The 22,043-nt window shown below is 51.3% G+C and overlaps 2 protein-coding genes across 18 annotated transcripts in view; one reads left to right on the forward strand and one right to left on the reverse strand.

The window, feature by feature from the left end:
• The first annotated feature begins 311 nt into the window (after positions 1-311).
• On the forward strand, positions 312-17,268 carry IGSF10 (immunoglobulin superfamily member 10). 3 transcript variants are annotated; one of them, XM_052687484.1, is made up of 6 exons: positions 312-601; positions 2,100-2,229; positions 3,100-3,490; positions 3,970-8,145; positions 8,760-9,651; positions 10,371-17,268. In XM_052687484.1, the coding sequence occupies exons 1-6, from the start codon at positions 411-413 to the stop codon at positions 12,277-12,279; spliced, it is 7,689 nt and encodes a 2,562-aa protein (XP_052543444.1). In that variant the 5' UTR covers positions 312-410; the 3' UTR covers positions 12,280-17,268. The 3 variants fall into 3 exon arrangements, with proteins under 3 accessions (XP_052543444.1, XP_052543446.1, XP_052543443.1); XM_052687486.1 differs by lacking the exon at positions 312-601 and having other exon boundaries at positions 2,125-2,229; positions 10,368-17,268; XM_052687483.1 differs by lacking the exons at positions 312-601; positions 2,100-2,229; positions 3,100-3,490; positions 3,970-8,145 and having other exon boundaries at positions 8,270-9,651; positions 10,368-17,268.
• The window catches only part of MED12L (mediator complex subunit 12L), a 101,920-nt gene continuing 94,291 nt past the window's right edge, over positions 14,415-22,043 (reverse strand). For 9 of the 15 annotated variants that reach the window (XM_052687478.1, XM_052687476.1, XM_052687468.1 and 6 more), the window contains 8 exons: positions 21,736-21,944; positions 20,206-20,256; positions 19,387-19,476; positions 18,862-19,073; positions 18,226-18,382; positions 17,759-17,821; positions 15,428-15,512; positions 14,415-15,130 (listed from right to left, as the gene is read on the reverse strand). In XM_052687478.1, coding sequence (XP_052543438.1) covers positions 15,081-15,130; positions 15,428-15,512; positions 17,759-17,821; positions 18,226-18,382; positions 18,862-19,073; positions 19,387-19,476; positions 20,206-20,256; positions 21,736-21,944 — 917 coding nt within the window. In that variant the 3' untranslated portion in view covers positions 14,415-15,080. The remainder of the gene's footprint in view (positions 15,131-15,427; positions 15,513-17,758; positions 17,822-18,225; positions 18,383-18,861; positions 19,074-19,386; positions 19,477-20,205; positions 20,257-21,735; positions 21,945-22,043) is intronic. The other 6 variants (XM_052687472.1, XM_052687479.1, XM_052687473.1 and 3 more) reach the window with 4 other exon arrangements.

The raw sequence follows: 22,043 nt of genomic DNA on the forward strand, positions 1-22,043 counted from the left end.
ACGGCCGGACCGCCGTGGGGTATCGGCGGCCACATGCGCGGCTCCGACTTTTTCTCCGTCGCGACGTTACGCGTTACCTGCAAGCGACGGTGCGGGGTGCGCGTCTCCGTCAAACGAAGGGTGTGCGGCCGCTTCTTCAGAACGACGCGTTTTATTTCAGCGATCCGAAACCCGAGAGCAGAACCGAGAGCTTCGGCTCAGCCCGGCGGGCCGGCGCTCCTTTGAAGCCGCGAAGCTTCGTCGCCTGGAGCGGCACGGCACGGCACGGCACGGCACGGCACGGCACGGCACGGCACGGCACGGCACGGCACGGCACGGCGGCGCTCCGAACGCGCGGCTTTGCTTCCCGTGCGGGAGGATCCCGTCCGCTCCCCGCGCCGTGACGGCCGCCCCGCAGCGGTACCCGCACGATGGGCGCCCCGCGCCGCTGTTGGCTGCGGCCGCTGCTCGCCGCCTGCCTGGCCGCCCGCCTGGCCGCGCTGCCCGCCGCCTGCCCCCGCCTCTGCGCCTGCTACGGCCCCGCCGAGGTGCACTGCACCTTCCGCTACTTCACCGCCGTCCCTCCGCGCATCGCTCCGGACGTGGAGCGCATCAACCTGGGGTACGTTCGGGTCGGCGCCGCGCCTCTGAGCGGGTATCTTTCAGCGCTCTGCTCCGCCAAGTAATAACTGAGAGTTCCCAGCCGTAGGGCTAGAAACTAACCCGGGCGGGGAATGAAACTTCGGTGAGTGGTTTGCATTATTCAGAGGTGGCCGCAACGAGGCAATGAGAGCTAGAGAAGTGTAAGACCTCCAACACTGTGCAGAAGTGTGATGGATGCGAGAATCTTAAAAAGTTTTGGATTTAAATGAGTTCTTTTACATTATCTGAACACCTTGCATCTGTAACATTGAACTCTGAAGGGATCTGAAACAGAGATAATTCCTTCTGGGAAAAGACAGCTCAGAGCTCCAGTGGGGCCAGAAACACAGCACAAGTGTTCAAATCTTCAAAGACTTATGCTGTGACTTCAGAATGTCATGCAATACTGTTTTCTACACTGTTATTTATCCAGCTTATGGGAAATAGCATTTATCTGAATACTTCAGACACCAAAACGATCCAGTTCAGGTGATCAGAAAGAGCAGAGAATAGATTACACACAGGCTTGACAGGTCTGTCAAAGGGCTTTCCCGCAAGCATCCTCTGCCATGAGCCCAATGGCCACGCAGCAGCCATGTCTGGCTGCCCCAGTAGCACTTTGGATACGCATGGCCTTAAGTTGTCCAAAGGTGTACGTGAAAAAGACAAAAGGAGGTTTCCATGGGAGCTTTTCCCTGCCCTGCTGCCGGCTCCCTGGTCACAGCTCCCTTTTCCTTCTCTGGTTTGGCAGCATTTCCCAGGAGAGCGGTGTATGAAAGCCTACGGCTCAGCACCAGCACTTCTGGAGGGCTGTGTTGCCCAAGGACGTGTTTGCAGCACTCTCTGCTATGACAGAAAGGCCAGCTATCTAACTGGGGAATTAATCTCTGCTCATGACCACTGGGCACGGGAGTTGTGATGGCTGTGTGAGAAGCAGATCAGGCCGTGTCAGCAAGGTAGGATGTAGAGGAAATGAAGGTCCAGAAGCACTCCTGAAAAGAGCAGAGGGTGGCAGGAAGGGCAGCAGAGGACAGCGAGACCCTGCAGGGCTGCAGCTCCACGGTCAGGGGCAGCGCTGAGTGCGGGTTGTTCTCACACTGCAAAGGAAGCCTTTCCAGGTCTTCTCCATGACAGTACGATGCAGAAGGGCAATGCCGTATTGCAGCCCTCCGCCATTACATGCACCCCTTGCCCTGGTCCCTGCAGCCCCAAACTGGCATTCTTGTCTGCATGCTGTTGCAATTATTTCCCATATCCAGTTGGAATACAGCCTTCAGGAAGCTGCCTGGGACAAGTCAACAAACTCTGTGCTAAGGAGAACAGATGACTTACATAACACTTCATCTTCGCTATCAGAAGCGCTGCCTCCCTTTACACATTTCAGAGAGTTTTCTTCCGTTTTTGGTTGGTTTCCTTTAAAACAAGACGTGTGGCTGTGTGACACAGCCAGGTCAGGTCTGGGATGCTGTTTGTTCCAGGTACAACAGCTTGCTCACACTGACTGACACGGACTTTGCCGGCCTGGAGAAACTGGAGTTACTGATGCTGCACAGCAATGAGATAAACGCAATCCCTGAGAAGGTGTTCAGGGATTTACGTTCACTACAGGTAAGGACGACGTGTTGGAGATAACCCAGCCTTAGCTTCCATTATGACCTTTAGGCAATCAGACAGCAATACCAGTGTGGGGGAGCAGCCCAGCCGCCTTCAACCTTTTGGTTTCCTGTTCCTAATGGTACCCCTGTGAAAGGTAAGGACATCCAACAGCCACCTCACGGGAAATGCCTTTCCTTCCCAGGTGGGCATTCAGGCGTAGAGTCAAGAGAGAGATGAACACTGGCACATATCTGACGTAATATCTTAACTGGCAGCTGCAATTGAGACTTTCTTCTATGTGAGGAAGGCTGCAGAGCTCCAAGTGCTGCATCTGCAGTCTTCAATTAATCAGTCACAGCTAGTATGGCATCCATCTATCCTCTATCTGTATTTGCCATCTAGTCAGTCATACACACAGAAGTAATTGAACGATTATTTATGACCAACCATTCCCAACCAATTCCATGTCAGTTAACAGTTACTCTCCAGTTAAATTTCAATCCAGAGCTGTTGTTAATAATTACAGAGAAGTAAAACCATTGTAGCTGTGACCATTTGTGACCATGAAAGACCTGAAGTGCTCAGAAAACACAGCGGTGACTCGATTGCTTTGGAGTATGAGAGGTGAGGAGGGAGAGACAGAAAGCAGCTAACGGGTGAGTGTGCACATCTCCAGGATCCAGTAACCCTCGTGAAGGCCACTCCTGTGCCCGAGAGCTCAGCTGTTACCTTCTACAACCACAAATAATTCCCATACAGTTCCCAATAATGCTTTTTTCCCAGCCATTTGCCCTGCTGGTCTGTTGCAATACTTCAGAGTAACCACCAATCCGAATGGCCTGGGAGCCTTACAGCAATGTAACGTTGCTTTTTCGTCAACAGGTCTTAAAGATGAGCTACAACAAGGTCAGTGTTCTTCAGCAAGATGCCTTCTATGGTCTGAAGAGCTTGGTCCGGTTGCACATGGACCACAATGAAATTAAATTTGTAAATCCCAACGTTTTCTATGGCCTCACATCACTGAGGTTGGTCCACTTGGAAGGAAATCTCCTGAAGCAGCTCCATCCGGACACTTTTGTCACCTTGAGCTACCTCCAAATATTTAAAGTATCCTCCATAAAGCACGTACACCTGTCTGACAACACGTTGACCTCGCTACCACGAGAAATGTTTTCCTACATGTCTGAGCTGGAGAGCATTTACCTCCATGGGAACCCATGGGCCTGCGACTGCGATCTGCAGTGGTTTGCAGAATGGGCAGAACAGAGGCCAGGTGAGCTGACGGCTTTGCTTGTTCTTTTTAATCACCTTACAGCATCTTCTTGCTGATAGCATCGTCCTTTATTTATTGATATACACTCCTAGGGAAGACTGGAAACACAATGGCATCTGATATATCTCTAATTGTTCGAATGCTGATGATCGACCTGCTGACACCTGCTGTCAGTCTTCCAGAGGTACTGGATGCGTTGTTATTTGTGCTACACCCCTCAAATATCACAGCAAATTAACTGATGTAAAGCAGAAGCAGCTACATGAAACTTGTCACTCCTTTACAGCAGCCAATGATCCCTTTGTGAACAGCAGGCCATTACAGCACGCCTGCACCAATCCTTTGCACTTCTATTATTTCTTATTTTTATCCCCTCTACTCAAAACGTTACTCCCCAGCATCTGCTTTGGTTCTGTTTGTTTTTTCAACTTCTAAGAGTCCTGATCCTAATGCTAAAACTGTGTTTTTCTTTCCTTCAGATGTCATAAAGTGCAAAAAAGACCGAAGTTCTGGTGCTCAGCAATGCCCAGTCTGTGCCAGCCCCAGGAACTGCAAAGGGAAGAACTTTGTGGGTATTCCTCCTGCAGCTCTGACCTGCACTAAGCCAGTCATACATCACACCCTGAAACTCAAAAACCTCACAGTGCCAGAGGATGGGGATTTCAGCTCTGTATCTCCCAAGGACTTCCTAGCTCCCATAGGATCTGTGGTTTTGAACATGACTGACCAAGGAGGAAATCGAGGTAACTTGGTTTGCAACGTTCAGAAACCAAAAGAAATGTCTCCCATCTCATTTGACAAAGAGGACAACGTCACAGTCCTCAGAACATCATTCTCATCATTTCTCGTGTGCGACATCGCCTACGGACACATTCAGCAGCTGTGGAGCATACTGGCCCTGTACAGTAATTCTCCCCTCAAACTCGACAGGAGTGCCGTCGCAGCTGAAACACCTTTCATCACTTACCAATATAAGCAAAACTACTCTGAAAAAGATGAACTTTTTACCAAGGTGGAGGCTGAACTCAGAGCTGAACCATCGTGGTTAATGCAAAACAAAGTGGCACTGCAGCTTGACAGGACAGCAACCACACTTAGCACGCTGCACATCCAGTACTTCACTGATGCTGAGATAGTTTTGCCCACTGTTGACCAAAAGAAAGTGGGAAAGAACTGGACAGTGATCTCCAGGGACAACAAAACACAAACAGAACACACTGTTCCAGTCGGGAGAACTGCACAACTGGACTGCCAAGCAATCGGGCAGCCAGCTCCTGCCATAGAGTGGATATTGGCTGATGGGAGCAAAGTCAGAGCCCCTTATGTCAGTGAGGACGGCAGAATTGTAGTAGCAAAATCCGGGACATTCACGTTACGAACAGCTGATACGTTTGACTCTGGGCTCTATCACTGCATCGGCACAAATGGTCACGATGCAGATGTCCTCACGTTTAGAATCACTGTGGTTGATCCTTACGTGGAACACAGCAGTGTAAATGGGGCCCAATTTTCCACAGCGGTTGGCAGCATTCTGGACCTTCCCTGTACCTCTGCCGCTGTTCCAGATGCTGCCATTAGTTGGGTGTTACCTGAGAGAGTGGTTCTTCACCACTCCGTAAGAAACAAACAGATTTTTGGCAACGGTACCTTAAGAATACAGGGGGTAACAGAGCGAGACAACGGCTACTTTAGATGTGTTGCAGCCAACCAGTACGGTGTTGATCTTTTGATTTTCCAAGTGCTGGTTAGAGAGGGCAAAAGCACCCCACAGAAAGCACCCGTGGCTGCGGGAGAGTGGGAAGAGAGCGATGGCTCTGGTGATGCAGCGCTGCCCTCAGGTAGAGGAAGGCAGAATTCCTCAGCTGCCCTGCTGAGCTGGATGGGTCGGGAGCCCAGTGCCCCAGCACACAGACAGCAGGGCACGCACAGCACCCGCACTGGCAGCGGCCCCAGGAGGATGACGAGCCGTCAGCACAGGGACAAAGCTGGCAGGAGGCTCAGGGGGCATCGAAGGCGCTTTGGCTCCTCAGCCAAGAGAGCCAACCCCCAGCGCTGGGCGGCCTTTCTGGAAAAAGCAAAGAGGAACCCACCCGGGACAGAAAAACAAGAAGTGGAGACAACCCCACCTGTTCAGGTCCATGAGTTCTCAACGGTGCCTGCGGATGAGGAGGAAACGTCTGGTGCTGCCATCTCCCCAGAACAAGAGTTCATGATAGTGGTAACAGAGGGGGCCACCATGTCTTCCCTGGGGAGCACAGCTGGTAGCACAGCCCCTGCAGGGGCCGGGACCCCCCCACCCGCTCCCTTCCCACAGCCCAGCCCATCCGTCAGCCCCACACCAGCAGATCTAAACCCTATGACCACCACCTCAGACTCATGGGAAAGACCCAATTTAAGCCAAACATCAGCAAGCGGTGGGAAGCAATCGATGGCAACAGAGGGAGCAAGCAGAACATCCGTGCTCATCAGTGCTCAGCAAAGATCAGCACCTCCTGGAGAACATAACAGTCTATATTTAAAGGCTGTATCTGCGACAACCACGGGGAATATTACAAACAGCAGCACACCTGCAACTTCCCAAAATGCAGTGGGTGAAATGCATGGTTTTACAGAGTTTACTGATAAGATTTCCACCAAAACAGATGGTCAGGCATCTGCAGCAACAATCAGCAAGCCAAACTCTGAGTTTGGTCACATTCACTTCCACAGTGCTCAGAAACCTGTAACTCCTGCACTACCACTGGGCCCAAACATCGTTACTCATCAGCACGCTCAAATCATTCAGGATGTGACAACCCACACACCTCAGGCCCGGCAACAACATGGGAGAAGGAGGAAAGTTTCTGCTAGGAGAAAAATGGTCAGGCCAGGACGTCTTCTGAGTATGAAAGAGCACAGGCGCAATTCAGGGAAGCAAGGCTCTGCCGGAGGGAGAACAGCTATTGCTCCAGCTGTCCTGCTGAGTTCAACACACAGCCCTAACGTGCCCACCTTCAACAACTCACACAGCAGCATCAACCCGCTCAGCCCAGAAGCGCCTCTGTCCTCCCCCTCTACTACAGATATGTCCTCAGAGCACTCAGAAGGCACAGCTCGGAGCACAGCATTCCTCATGGAAGAGGACAGTGCACCCACTGCAAGGCAAGGAGCCACTTCCACCGCACTGCCTGTAGTTACTCAAAGCACCGGAGATGCTGCCCAGAAGGAAGCAGAGAGCAGAGCTCCGTGTCACAGCAGCACTTACAAAGCACAGCCTGTTAGCAGCAGGCTGCCAACGTCTGCAACCCGCACAGCTCACACCGCAGAAATCACACACATGATGAGCACAAGGACTGCTTCTGCTCCCCCAACAGTCTTCTCCAGATCCTCATCCAAAAACTCCCAGGGAGGAAAAATTATAAGAGCACTTCTCTTTGGAAATGGCACACAAAAGGAAGTGCCGAGGACAGGTGCACTTCCACCAACAGAGTTATCAGTCTTGCTTCCTGAAATTACAGCAGTGGCATCGAGACCCCACGTCTCTCCTTTGCCCTTCACACCCATCTCAGTGGACATCGATCCCGTCCCATCTTTAGGCAAACCCGCTGACAGCAGCAGTACGTCAGAGAAGCCCCCTGACTGCAGCCCTGCAATGAGCACAGCTGGAGGAACCGGCAGAGAGAGCGCAAAGCCAACAACTACAGCTTCTGTGGCTCCTCAAAAAGCGTTCAGAACAGGAAGAAGGAGAGGTCAGAGGAGGAGGCGGCCCCCTAAAACAGCTCCTTCTCAAAGCCCAACCACAGGCGCCCGCACTACAGCAGACGCAGCCTCAGCCACCACAGCCGCAGCCAGCCCGCCCGCTGCGCCCACCAGGCACGCGCCTGCAGCAGCGGGGTCTGACAGCCCACCCGCAGGCTGGGTCCCAGCTCTATGGGCTCTGCCCCCACCAGGCACAGCACAGCACGGACCCACGACAGCGCCGCAGACAGCAGCAGCCCCCAGCATGGTGGTGAGCAACCCTCCCGCGTCACTGCTGCCCCACAGCCCTCGGCCACAAACCCCCACTGCAACAGCCTCAACCCCCCCGCTGCCCTCAGAGCCTCTGGGTGCCAAGCGAGTGCATCCTGCTGCAGTCAGTGCCGCAGCGCGCTCAGAATCTGCTCAGCACCTCAAAGCTTCCACCCCAGCAGCTGAGCGGCCGCACCTGTGGACAGACAAGGAGGCCGCTCGAGGCAGCCCCGTGGCACGGCCCCTGGACCTGGGCAGCACCGAGCTGAGCAGCAGAGCTCTGGGCACCATGGCTCTAAGAGAGCAGCGTCCCACCTCAGCACCGTCCATGGGGGGAATCGGTGCTGGGCTGCCACCTACAGAAAGGGGAGGCAAAACCTCAACAGTTAACACGCCGACTGTGTCGACACCATGGCAGGTGGCTGCTCCACATGCATACCTGTGGGGCAGCTCTGCCGACGGCTGGTCTGACCAGAGACAGCATCACAAATCCACCACCAGCATCCCTCTGTCCTTGTTCTCTTTAAGCGGAAACTATTTCACAAAGCCCAGAATAATTGGAGGAAAATTAGCTGCCTTCACTGTGCTGGCCAACTCAGATGCTTTCATTCCGTGTGAAGCTACGGGCAACCCCCAGCCAACAGTAGAATGGACCAAGATCTCCCCAGGTAAGCTCGGCAGCTCCGGGTGCCGCAGTCTGGCAGGTGGTTGGCATGCTGCAGGCAGTAGTGCTTGCCTAGGAATACCATGAAGGATCAGTTACGGCACAAACTAAGAAATAGTGAGAAAAATGACATCCCAGCATGCTTGCTGGAGTGCCTTAATACCGACTACAAAACAGTTGCTAAGGGAAATGTTAAATATGTGCATACGTAAACAATAACCTTGTGCTTACTGTGAGAAGATTAAAGCTCTTCTTGCACATTACCTGCTGCTTCAGAGCAGTCAAATGAACATAATGAACCATGACATCAAGTTATTGCAAGGGCAAAACATTTACCAATTTGCAACACCTGCACACAACTGAACCAAAGTACTTCAGGCTACACAAAGCCTTACCTTCAGTATCGGAGTCTTGTCTCTACCAAAGAACTTAGGTTTGGTTGTCTTTTGAAGCTTTTCCACTGCATACGTAGGATTTATGATTTCTCCCTTTCTTACAACCACTGTCTTGGGCATTTGGGCAGCGTAGCCCAAGATAAGGAAAGCGTATATGGGTACAGAGCAAAACAAGGCGGGATGGAGAGGTCTGATGCCGTGCTGTTGTCCCTCCCTCCCGCAGAGACCGATGCCCCAGCGAGTGGCAGCAGGTGGTCGGTGCTGCCCAACGGCACGCTCGCCATCGTGCGGGCAGCCCTGCAGGACGGCGGGCAGTACTGCTGCACCGCCACCAACGCTCTGGGCACAGCACGGCTCCTGGCCACGCTGGCGGTGGTGGCCTACCCGCCCCGCATCGCCGGCGGCACGCGGCTCCTCACTGCCCACGCCGGGACGCCCGTGGCCATGAGGTGCCCGGCCGAGGGCAGACCTCCTCCCTCCATCTCGTGGGTTCTGGCCAACGAAACGCACGTTTCCAGCTCTTCCCAGGGAAATCAGAAAGTTCTCGTGCAGCCGGATGGCACCTTAATGATCAAGGATGTCACGGTTTACGACAGGGGCCTCTACACATGCACGGCCACAAACCCAGCAGGCGCTGACACGCTGACTGTGAAGCTGCAGGTCATCGCAGCACCTCCCGTCATCGTGGAGGAGAAGAGACAGCAGATCACAGCTATGGCGGGGCGAGACCTGAGCCTTCCTTGCACCGCAGAAGGGAATCCTCAGCCCCGCGTCCACTGGGTCCTCCCCGAAGGGACGGTGGTGAAGCCCCTGCAGTTTGTGGACACCGGGGTGCTGCTGCTTCCCAACGGCACCCTGCGGCTCAGCAGCATCGCACCCACCGACAGCGGGAACTACGAGTGCATCGCCACGAGCTCCACGGGCTCGGAGCGCAGGGTGGTGACCCTCACTGTGCGGCACCGGGACACGCTGCCAAGGATAGCTGCCGCCTCCCAGGGCATGACCCAGCTCAGCTTTGGGGACAAACTGCTGCTGAACTGCACGGCCACAGGGGAGCCCCGGCCCAGGATAATCTGGAGGCTGCCATCCAAGGCGGTCGTAGACCAGTGGCACAGGTAGGAGCCTGTTTTCTCCCTTAGCTCTTGGAAAACTCACGTGCTAGCATCTCCAGTGCTGGTGTAAGGGAGTGGAACGTCACTGGAACGATCCATTAAGAGCTAAATTCACTTCTGAACACAGCTCTGTAGTACCAACAACAGCAATCTCCTGGCTGAAATCATGGCAGAGTGAAAGGCAGCACATTCCAGCACCAGTGATGTTCTCAGCCCCTGCTGCCTGCAGGCTCGAGCTGAATGCAGGCACAGGAGGAAAAGAGGTGCTTAAAGTAGAGGTGCATTAGCAAGGATGTAAAGAAATACCGTGCAAAATCAGTTTGGGCCCATTGTAAGCATTTAGCAACTCCTGAAGGACCCAGCCCCATTATGTTTCTTTCATCCACTGCAGGCACCCAGATTTGATTCACCACCATTTACATCCCAATGTTGTGGGAAAAAAGCCTTGGTATTTTCAGTGAAGGAAAGAAGTCTAGGAAAACGGAAGTGCTGAAACATGAGCATAGTGCCTTTAAAAATGTACTTAAATTAGCCAGGTATCTGATACAGAATATATACCATGAGGAATTTTTAATTTATGAAATACAACTTTAAATTAGGAAATCAAGGAGCAAAGCTCACTCCATACTTAACAAGTTAATAGCGTAAGCCACTGCCAGCACTCAGTATTCACCTTCAGAACTTTGTTCCATAATTCTTTTCCTCTTTCTCCCCCCCAGCAGAATGGGAAGTCGAATCCACGTGTATCCCAATGGATCCCTGGTTATCGAGGCAGTTACTGAAAAGGATGCGGGGGACTATTTGTGTGTCGCAAGGAACAAAATTGGAGATGATCTGATACTGATGAAAGTCAGCATCACAATGAAACCAGCCAAGATTGACCAGAAACAGTATTTCAAGAAACTGGTGCCCTACGGAAAAGATTTCCAGGTGGACTGCAAGGCCTCCGGGTCACCTGCACCAGAAATATCCTGGAGTTTGCCGGATGGGACAGTGATCAACAACGCGATGCTGGCAGACGACAGCGGACACAGGTCTGGCAGATACGTCCTCTTTGACAACGGAACGCTGTATCTCAACAGAGCTGGAGCAACAGAGGAGGGAGATTACACCTGCTACGCTCAGAACACTCTGGGGAGAGATGAAATGAAAATACACATCACAGTCGTCACGGCAGCCCCTCGCATAAAGCACAGTCACAAGACGTACATTAAAGTGAAAGCCGGGGATACGGCGCTGTTGGACTGTGAAGCTGCTGGGGAGCCTAAGCCAAAAATATTCTGGTTGCTGCCTTCCAGTGACATGATCTCCTCTTCCACAGACAGGCACCTGCTGCACACTAATGGCTCCCTGTCAGTCCGCCGAGCCAAGCTGCTGGATGCTGGGGAGTACATGTGTGTTGCTCGTAACGCCGGAGGGGATGATACAAAATTGTATAAACTGGATGTTGTTGCGAAACCACCTATCATAAATGGCTTATACACAAACAAAACGATCATTAAAGTGACTGCAGTGAGGCACTCGAAGAAACAAATCGACTGCAGGGCAGAAGGGACGCCTCCCCCCCAGATCATGTGGATCATGCCCGATAACATTTTCCTGACAGCTCCGTACTACGGCAGCAGGATTGTGGTGCACAAAAACGGAACGCTCGAAATCCGGAACCTAAGGCCTTCTGACACAGCAGATTTTATCTGCGTGGCACGGAACGACTGGGGAGAGAGCATGCTGGTGGTGCGGCTGGAGGTACTGGAAATGCTGAGGCGACCCATGTTTAAAAATCCATTCAATGAAAAAATAATAGCAAAACCTGGGAAAACAATCACACTGAACTGCTCTGTGGATGGAAACCCTCCACCTGAAGTAAGCTGGATGCTGCCCAATGGCACGTGGTTCTCCAAGGGGACCAGGATGTCCGAGTTCCTCCCAGGAAGCCATGGAACCCTTACCATCCGCAACCCCAGCAGGGACAAAGCCGGGAAGTATCGCTGTGCAGCTAAGAACCAAGTCGGCTACATCGAAAAGCTGATCGTCCTGGAAGTTGCTCAGAAGCCCACCATCCTCGTTTACCCCCAGGGGCCAATGAGGGGCATCAGCGGGGAATCGTTGTCGCTTCACTGCCTGTCCGACGGCAGCCCCAAACCCAGCACGGCGTGGACTCTTCCAGGTGGCCACGTGCTGGACCGACCTCAGATCAACAGCAGACACATCCTGCTGGAAAATGGCACGCTGGTGATACGAGCAGCTACCATTCACGACAGGGGGAATTACGTGTGCAAGGCCCACAACCCCGCCGGAGATCTGTCTGTAACCGTGCCTGTCACCATTGTAGCCTATCCTCCGAGGATTACAAACAGACCCCCGCAGACCATAAGTACCATGCCTGGTGCGGCAGTTCAGCTCAGCTGCATGGCGCTGGGAATACCAAAGCCAGAAATCACATGGGAATTACCTGACCGCTCCGTTCTCTCTCCAGGTAACCGCGGCCGAGCACCTGGCAGTGAACTGCTGCATCCCCAGGGGACGCTGATCATCCAGAACCCCCGGCCGTCAGACTCTGGAACGTACAAGTGCACAGCAAAGAACCATCTTGGCAGTGATTTCACAGTCACATACATTCATGTCATTTGAAATAAGAAATACAGAATGAGTGATTGGTAGCAAAGTATACAGCTGGACTGAGTTCATTCTTGGAATAAGTTTAATCGAAGGCAGCCGAAGGCACATAAGTGCCTAAATACATTTACAGGATTCACTCTGCAATGAGCACACCAAAAAGAAAAAGGAAATTAGATCTAGCATTGCCATCCAGCATTGATTCAGTGATCGAAGGGACCTAAATAAAACTGAACTTGAGGCACTTTTGCCCTGCCAGCAAACTTGGAATACTGAACAATATTACTTTCTAGAAATGTACCTAGAGAACTTCCGTACAGGACTGATGTTTTTAAACTAGATTAATAATGTTCACCTTGTGTGGCATGGATCAGAAAGGAAGAATGTCCAAGGACCAAAGAACAGATTTTACCGTGCTGCAGATTACTTTCTTAACATGATAGATTATTTGGTACATTTTTATAAAATAAACATTCCCTGGTGAAACAAGCAGTGAAGACTGATTCACGGTCTTCTGTGCAGAACGTTGGGAGGATGCATTCAGAAGAATTTGGGCTTTAGTCCAGGTTGGCATCATTTTCCAATTATCACAAAATTTCTTTTAAAGATTTCTCACTTAGAAAACAATTACGTCAGCCTGCACGTCAACTGAGAATTTTGCTTTCTCAATGCACTGGGTAGGTCTAAGGAGAGACCTTTTGCCTTCAGAACAGAGGGAAATGGACACACATGCATTCTGCGCAACCAAACGGTGAACTGGACTGGTCAAATAACTATCAATCAGTAACTCCAGCTCTGAGTGTCTCACTCACGCTCTTCCTAGGAGCGTTAACACCAGGACTGAAGGGCCAGAAGAGCCTTTCCCCCTGAACTCACCAACTGCGGACTCACGTGTGCCATGGAGGGGACCACGCTGCCCTGCAGCAGCTGTAGAGCAGAGCAGGGACTGCTGTTGGTGAAAGCACTCCCTTCTCATTACAGGAAACCTAACAGACACATGGAGAGCTCAGGGTCACCATCCCCCACCTCACCAAGACTAGCTCTTCACATCCTTTAAAATAACAACAGAGAAGTTCAAGAAGTGTAACGTACCTCTTCTGGGATAAAACAGCCATCGCTCATAGGACAGCCTGCAGTGAAACTCCTCAGTGCTACGCAGCATCCGAACCTCCCACAACAAATCCCTCAGCAGCGGCTGATGAACACACAAAGTTCTCATGAGTGAGAAAGTGCCAACAGCTACATGCAGATTCTGTCCTCTCATTTAACCACGTTATGATCGAGCTGGAGATTTTACTTATTTGTTCATTTAAGAGTTCATACTCAGCTGGGGCAGCCTTTGTGCTGGCATGACCGTTTCTGAACATCAGCTGCACGTGGTCTGCTGTGTGCTTCCTTCCACACAGGCTGGGTTACACCAATCTCATCTGTCAGCATCTGTGACAACTTTATCTGCTATGAAGAACAGTACACTTCCACTGGGGATAAGAAAATCCATGTAAAAACAAACAAACAAACAAACAACCCAAAAAAACAACTGAAATAATTTTTATGTAAGTTAGACTTATCTGATCACTTTAAAAGACAATCAGAATCTACACGTTAACTGCTTTATATGATTAAATCTTGTAAGTGGGATAACATAAGGCAAATATAACAGCTTACAGCTTGAACAACTCCTGCTGTTGTAGACAATACCAAAGTTACGATTAGCACAAAGTTCTTAACTTGCTGGCCAACCCAGAAACATGAAGGAGAGCATCATGGTATTATTTATAGAGCTTCTGCGCAGAGCTCATTTCTGCAGTTAATCTTGATTCACACAGAACCAACATTACACCACTGAAGCTCGGCCAGAAATGAAGCATCCAACCCAGACTTTTGAGCGGTTACCACACCAAGTCAGTAAAAAGGTCGCACCGATAAGAGGCACAGCAGGGCAGGGGCACGCAGTGCGGGCAGCCCCAGAAGTGGCAGAAAGGACTTTTTCAGCCCCCCTTTGTGAAACCCAGGGTGGGATTTCCTCACTGAACCACCCAGAGCCAAACAGACCTGCCTTCCTGCCGGCCCACAGCCCTGCCCAGCCCTCAGCGCTCCTCCAAGGATCACCAAGGGCCGGGACGTTACAAAGACCACATATGAAGAAATGCTGCTACTTTCAGTTGGTTTATTAACATTACATTGTGGCTTTTAATATAAACTTTAAGAAGTTCTAATACAAGCAGTAAACCCACTTCAGCACCTTCTTACCACAATGAGAGCGAGAGAGAGTTGTTACTTTAAACAAAGAACTTTATAAAGTGCGTATGAAAACTACAGTCAAATAAACACAATTCAAATCAACGCTCGTTCTACCATCAAACAAAGAGGTGAACATCTTAATGAACAAATCAACTGTTATGCCAAGGTCAGGAGTGCCTTTCAATTCAGCAGTTTGGTCCAGTGCAGTTCTTAAAAAAATAAATAGTAACAACGACAGAATGTTTCCCACGGATAAACAAACAAACCCAACATTCTCTGTCCTCTTTAAAAGGAACGGGACCTAAAAAGCACCAAATTCATAAAATCTGCAATAACATTCTTCAGATAGGTCCACAAGTCCTTACATTTAAATCTAATTAAAAGCAAAGAAATTCGAACCCCTGCGAGAACCACCTCGTTACACACTCACATCAACTGCAGCACGAAAAATAATTACCAAAATAATAAGAGAAGGAAATGAAGGTTTCCTTTCTAGCAATAAGTAGTGCATTGGATTTCGAATGTTCTGTTCTGCAGTGCAAACGGAACGTTCCGCCTCCTTCCCACCTTTGGGCTCAGAAGTGTGAAGGATGCCCATACTGGTTCACTCCCTGCGGTTGGTTACCTGGTGACGAAGCAAAGAACGAGCTGCACAGAACGCAGCGCACCGTGTTTCAGCAGCAGCGCGCCGTCGGTCGCTGCCACACAGCAGTGAGGCGAGCGGTGGGGCAGCAGTGCGGGCAGGCGGCCCCTGCCTCGGCCCTCCAGGACCCACAGAGCCCCAGCTGCGCCGGCTGCAGCGCCGCACTGTGACACGGCTGCCGGGTGCAGGGCCTGCTGCCAGCCACCGACAGCTCCCACGTTAGTGGGACACTACTGCACATCCCCCCACAGACGGACGGACAGACACGGCTGCACTCACTGGAGAGCTGCTTCTGCAGCTGCCGGACCAGCGCCGCCGTCTGCTGCTGCTGCTGCGTCTGCTGCAGGCCCTGCCTCGGGAACTGCTGCGGAAAGACAGGTGGCAGAAATCACAGCATGAGCGCACGCTGGTAGCGCAGAAAGCAACGCTCCCATCCCAGCTGAGCCCACCATTGGCTGCTGCAGCACAGGTCTCCCAGGGACGGCTCCGGGCCCTGAGCCCAGCAGACAGTGTGACCGGAGAGCGGCCGGCAGAGCGGGGAAGGATGGCGAGAGGCAGAGCTGCCCAGCAGCAGGTCCTGAGCACGTGTTCACAGCGGAGCGAGGACACAGGAAACACGCTCAGAACCCCCAGGACATGTTTTCTTCATGCCATTTCACATGTCTCCAATGCTACTACAGGTGTCATAGTGTGTGCTGCTGGTCTCCCCACCCTTTCCACCCCTGCAGAGCCCGGTGTTATCCTGCACATTGCTTTCAGCAACTTTGCTCTCTGTCTTGCTCAGAGCCACGGATAACCAGAACTGCTCATCAAAACTAATGTCCTTTTGGCAGCTGTAAACACCCTTGTGTAGCTCAAGAAACTTCTAGGAAGATGTTTCTCTCAGGACAGTGGCACTTCAAATGACATGAAGGATAAGCACAAAGAAGAGCTGTTCACGTGCTGCAGGGCTGTGGCTGCTGGTTCCACTGTGGTGGAGAATGCTCAGCATGTGCCATTAGCAAACCTCACTCTGATCTGAGCACAGCCCATGGGAGCAAGGCAACCCTCCCACAGCACACTGTTATGTGTGACAGAATCAAACACTGAGAGCTTCCAAAGAAATCTGCTGCTAATGAACTAAATCGTGCCTTCAATCCTTTCGAAAGCACCCTTTGGTGTAAATTCATGGACTTCCACAAATTCGTACGCTATCTATACTGCATCAAAGCAGAATTCAGTCTCTAACTGGTACACTTGACAGCACGTGTTATTCCCTAGCTGAACAGCCCATGCAATGTATTTCTCTGCGACACCAGGCAGGAGAACAAGCACTGTTCTGTTTTCGGCTCTTCTACCCATCAGCCAGAAGAAAATCACTATTAATAACTTAATAGGTCAGCTACCTGTAGGTCAGACTCACAGAATCATTGAGGTTCAAAGACCTCCAGGATCATCAAATCCAACTGCCGACCCATCACTGAAGTACATATCTGTCCAGTCAAGCTGCTAAATCACAACTGATAAATTTGGGCGGTCAGACCATCTGAAGCAATGGTGCTGCTAGGATGGGTTCCTCTGGAGTCAGAAATGGTGCACAGCAGAGGTGTTTCCTCCCTCTGGAAGCACAGATATCCCCTGCATGAAGTGAAACCTGTGTGACAACTGCCTGGGGCTGCCGAGCACAGAAAGCTGATGGCACAGCTCTGACACCTTCCTGCTCCTGAGGGACCGTGATGCACGAGGGACTGCTGTGCTGGCTGCTGAAGTCAAAACTGTCACCACTTACTGAACTACCTATTTACTGCAGGGCCTTGGAGCTCCCTTGGTCTGTTTTCAAAATCCGACTGCTTTTCTTCTCGTTAGATCTGATGAAAGGACACGTGCTTCTACTTACGTGCTTTTTTTTCTTTTACATACAGCATCCACAGTCTCTGCTTAACAACACACCACCCAGCCTCACGTGCTGCCTGAAGTGCAGCGCAGTGACACTCGGTGGCAGCACACACTGCGCAGATCCGCTGTTTCTCTCAGTGAAACCCTGGCTAACCAAAGGGACTTCCAGGGCTTTAGGAAGACTTCAGCTTTTTTTTCTCTTTCTGAAAACCAATCCTTTACTTAAAATACATTGTGTAATCCTCTGACTCCAGTAACTGCTGAGGTTAGTGAAACGTATTAACCACACACCAGGGCTTCCTGGGGATGTGAAACCCACATGGAGTGCTCTGCTGCTGGAGGAGCGGGTGCCTGGTGGCAGAGCTCTGCCTCTGTGGCAACCCATCAGAGGCAGCCTGCTCAAGACAAGAATACTGAGAAAAGCTTAGAAATGGATATAAACGATTTTTCAGTAGTGATCAGATGAAGACCCCTCGTTTATCACTCCTCCCACACCTGCATACTGCCTTTTGGTTTCTCTGTCAAATTGCATTAATGCCTTTGGACTTGGCAGCTGGCAAATTTAGTGTCGCTTGTATTTTCTCCATTTTTCCAGACCAACCTTTTCTAATTATCCTCTTAAACACGTCTGGAAAAAATGGCCATGTCCAGGAAACACAGACAACAGCATTGCAAATTCAATGTAAGCTTCACCCAGTCTGCCCCTGCCCCATGCTCATCATCCATCCCACTTACCAGGGGCTGCTGCGGCTGCACGGGCTGGAGATCAAGAGTCTGCTGCTGCTGCCCCTGCTGCATCTGAAAGAAGACAGGCCCTGAGACAGCAAACAACTGCACACACAGCACCTCGGGGAGCGTCCCTAAGACAGCACCACAGCTGCTCATGGCCAATGTATGGGCTGGGACCTGGGCTTGCACACAGGAGGTCCCAGGAGGTGTGAGCCTGCTGGTGCTCCAGCTCTGCATCGTCAGCTGCACTGAGCTGAGACATTTGTAATAACCAAAATACATTCCAAAGCTGGTATGTTTAATTTATTACACCAAAACGTCCAGATGAAATGCACCACCATTTGTCAGGAATGGGCACAGATATCCATTGCATTACAATGAAAACATGGAAATAATTCCAAAGGACCAAGGAAGGATGCATGCAATCCCCGCAGAGAAGCGCCTGCAGCCTTCAGGGCAGTCGGGTTCCTCACCTGGAAGAGCCTCTGCTGTCGGATCTGCTGCTGCCTCTGTCGCATTTGCTCCGGGGGCAGCTGTGCTGAGCTCAGGCTCGGATGGGTACGTGTGGTAGATGTGCTGTCCAGGCCTGCTCCTATCAATGAGTTTGGCTGCAAAGGTTGATGGGTCAACCTGGTTGAAAAATAATACAATAAGTAAAAGGTATTCTACTTCACTTAAAGACAGAGCAGAGATAGTCTAGGAGCACTACTAAAAGCTGTAACATCAGGCTTCAACAGATTTGAAAGATGCAAGTTTTACAGGATGACTACTGTTCCAAATAGGAATGCTTCAAGAAGTACCCAAACCAGAAGCTGCACCATCCTACCACGCTGCAGGCGATGCAGGCAGGACACCATTTCATTCTCACTCTGTTAGAAGGAGCAATGAGCCTCTACATTTCAAGCAAGCACTCTAATAAGCATTGAAGTGTTCTCTGAGAAAAACATCCATAGTTAATTACATTTCCAGAGATTCAAAACAGATTATAAAGACTTCTTACTTCCTGAAATAATGGAAAAAACTAGCAAGCATGAAACACTTTGGACCTCTAGATCGAAGTCACGGTTAAACCTTGCAAGGTTACAGCTCCGAGAAGGGCAGAAGCTCACCGCTGAGCGCCCGCCACGGGCTGCATGTAGGCAGCTGCCTGCTGCTGAGCCACGCCACCCGGCTGCCCCGGCCGCAGCCGCTCCATCAGCACGGGGCTGGAGTGGGCCGTGTACGCCCGCGGGGTGTAGCCAGGAGAGAGCACCACGCTGCCGGGCTGCTGCTGCTGCAAGGGCATCGGGGTGCTGTACATCGTGTACCCGTGGGGCATGCCCTGCATGGAAAGCAGGCAGAGAGGAGCTTCACGTTGGAGTTACATAAACCAGCGTCATTGTAAAAGAGGTCACATTACAGACTTGGCACTGAAGTATGCTTGTCTTCTACCAGAACATCACTGGGGAAAAATGCGCAAGTTGCAGCTATTTACAGCTGTGGCATGCAGAGAGCAGCGAGCTCCCATGGCCGAGCATCACACCACCCCGGGGCACAGGCACCATCCCAGCCTCCAGCACGGCCGGCCAGCCTGGAAGGGAAGGGGCTCGGTTTCACTTGTTGCTGTGCACTCACTCTGCAGAGCAGTGCAGTACCTGTGCTTGCTGAAGCCCTGCGTACTGCGGTAGCTGCGGCGTGGGTCGGACTTGCGGGGTGAAAAGAGCAGCGGGGTCCATCGGCTGACCCTGCAAGACACACGTGGTCAGACTGGCCCTGCTCCTGACAAGACAGCAGGAACAGGGAGAGGATCCCCTGTTCCTCCAGAAGTGCCTGGCCCCGAGCTGCCTATGGAGCAGGGGCAGGGCTGGCCCCGACCTCTGGCACAGGCACTTCTCCACCACTGCAGCACTGCAGCTATCTGCCAACAAGGCTGCTGCTGTTTAAAGGACAAGTGCCCTTTAAAATGGAGTTTTGCAAAGAATTTCTCCTGCCTTAGGAGGAAGAAAGTTCACATCACAGAGACTGACATCACCTCTCTTCCCCAGGAATGACTGAGTTTTGTGAAACATCAGCACAGATCTCTAAGCAGCAGAGGGCCCAAAGCAGGGCTGCTCCCACTGCATGCCCTGCCCAGCACAGGGCTGCAACGCCGGGCAAAATGGGAGAGCACAAGCCATGCTTGGATGGACATGGTGTCAGGGAGCACTGAGACTGCTGTGACCTCTCACAGTGAGAAACACAACACCTTCTGAAGAGGAAAAAAACAGTGATGATGCAGTTATTGGGAATGTTTGTAACAAAAATATTTTGTGTGTGCAAGTATATTCACAGCCTTCTCCATGCAGCCACCGCACTGCTGAGCCATGAGGAGTGCCCAAAGCAAATCATTCCCATTAAAAGCAGAGTGCAGCCGGCGTGTTGGAAGGAATGACTGTGCAAAAGAGAAAGAAAGTTCACAATCCCCAAGCAGTTACCATTATGTTGTCAAAGCCATCCTGAAGGGATACAGCAGAGCTACTGACATCCTGAAGGAAAAGGACAGGCAAGAAAATAGCAAGCAGTACAGAGAATACACATTCCTAGGCTCAGAGTTCTGGTGGAGCAGCACAGCACCCTCACAGTGCCCACCTGACTGCACCCACAGCACATGGTGCTGGAAATGATGGCAGAGTCCTTCTGGGTGTTCCATGACACTAATAAGCCTCAGTATTTTTATAACATTTATGAAACACCGAACATGGAAAGGACTCCCTGCCATCCACAAGAGCCTACTATTGCTACATATAACATGCAACATTTTTGGACAAAGCACGCTCTTCGCAAAACCTGCACACAGCCCTTCCTGTAAAAGAGCACTGCAGATTGGTTGGTACAAACTGGTGTCACAGAACCATCCTCTCCATGGGCTCAGGCTGAGCAGGGAGTTCCATTCTCCAGCTGTAGAGATATGAAATATAAGGAAACCTTCCCTACTGAAGCTTGGCCAAACAACCTAGGTCACATAGCAGCAGTGCTCACAAGTTGTCTTGTTCCTCTCTTTCCAAACACTCCGTGCAGGCACACACACCTGCGTAGCATTCCCTGCCCTGTCACCAGGCAGTGCACCCCGGGACCCCGTTGTGCATGGTGCAGGGCAGCAAGGCTGGAGTTGGACCTGGTGCATCTCCAGGTTGGATCTGGGCTTTGTGTGCATCACAAGAGAGAAAGTGAAGAAGGATGACAATGATGATGAGGGAGCTCCGACGGAACACACAGCATGAGAGGAACCACAGGGTACCTGCTGAAAACTCTGCCTGCCTTGAGCAACCTATGCACATCACAGAGTATGAAGGCAAGAACTTAGCATAAGGACAGTGCAAGATACATGACCTCAGAGACGGTAGGAAAGGGTACAGAAGGGCCTTAAAAGTGAGCAGTTAATAGTTGTACCACCAACTACAGTACACACACTGTTGTTTGTCTGGGATAGGAAAACCAATTTTTGTCTCTTGATGCCATCAATTCAGCAGCAGCCTGGCTGTAACCATGTTCTAAAAACTAGCACATGGCAACATTACACTGCAAAGCATTAGGAGAAAATATCAGGTGCTTCTAGACAACATGCATGCCTGTGTGCATGTGTATGGAAACAGCATCTGATGGAATTCTGGAATTTTCCCTGGAATTTTTGTAGGTAAGGAGTACTTGCTGCTGACTGGTAGTGTGGTGGTACACAGCACCGTGCCATTCCATCAGCAGAGCCACTGGTGAAACAACAGGAGACTGCTATAACATCAAATACAAGAAGCAAAATCTGATTTTAGGAAACAGAGTGAAAATAGAAGGGGCTACGAGACCCAGGAGCAGGAAGTGTGACAGTGATGACCCCACCTAAGCAATACTTAAGAAGTTACTACGACTGTAAATGTCAGCTGGCTCCCCACTCGGTAAGCCTATGCAGGGCAAGCGGCCTCAGCAGAAGGTAAGAGCTGTGCTGCTCATCAACCCTGGGGCTTTGGACAAACCTGCTGGAGAGACCGTGCCTGTGCTTGGTGCCTGAGGAGCCGCTGCTGCTGCTCTTGCTGCAGGAGTTTCATCTGGAGCAACTGCTGCTGAGGTGTGACTGCGTGGAGGGAGGGCGGCTGCAGCACGGAGCGCCGCTGCAGCATGTTGGACAGGGCCTGCTTCGTGTTGGCTGGGACGAAGGAGCTCGTCGGATCCAGCCTGGAGCCACCTGAAAGCACCCAGAGCACAAACATTCGGCTGCATTCTGTGCAAAAGCTGTCAGTACAGATCGCTGCTAACTCACTGCCTTCCACTTGGTTGGCTCTAT

This window comes from Tympanuchus pallidicinctus, unplaced genomic scaffold, assembly GCF_026119805.1.
Source record: "Tympanuchus pallidicinctus isolate F22 unplaced genomic scaffold, pur_lepc_1.0 scaffold22, whole genome shotgun sequence".
NCBI classification, from domain to species: domain Eukaryota; kingdom Metazoa; phylum Chordata; class Aves; order Galliformes; family Phasianidae; genus Tympanuchus; species Tympanuchus pallidicinctus.

Coding starts and splice junctions, on each gene's coding strand:
- IGSF10 (XM_052687484.1), top strand. CDS start 411: ATGGGCGCCCCGCGCCGCTGTTGGCTGCGGCCGCTGCTCGCCGCCTGC. Junction 2,230..3,099: donor GGGATTTACGTTCACTACAG/GTAAGGACGACG, acceptor TTTCGTCAACAG/GTCTTAAAGATGAGCTACAA. Junction 9,652..10,370: donor GTCGTAGACCAGTGGCACAG/GTAGGAGCCTGT, acceptor CCCCCCCAGCAG/AATGGGAAGTCGAATCCACG.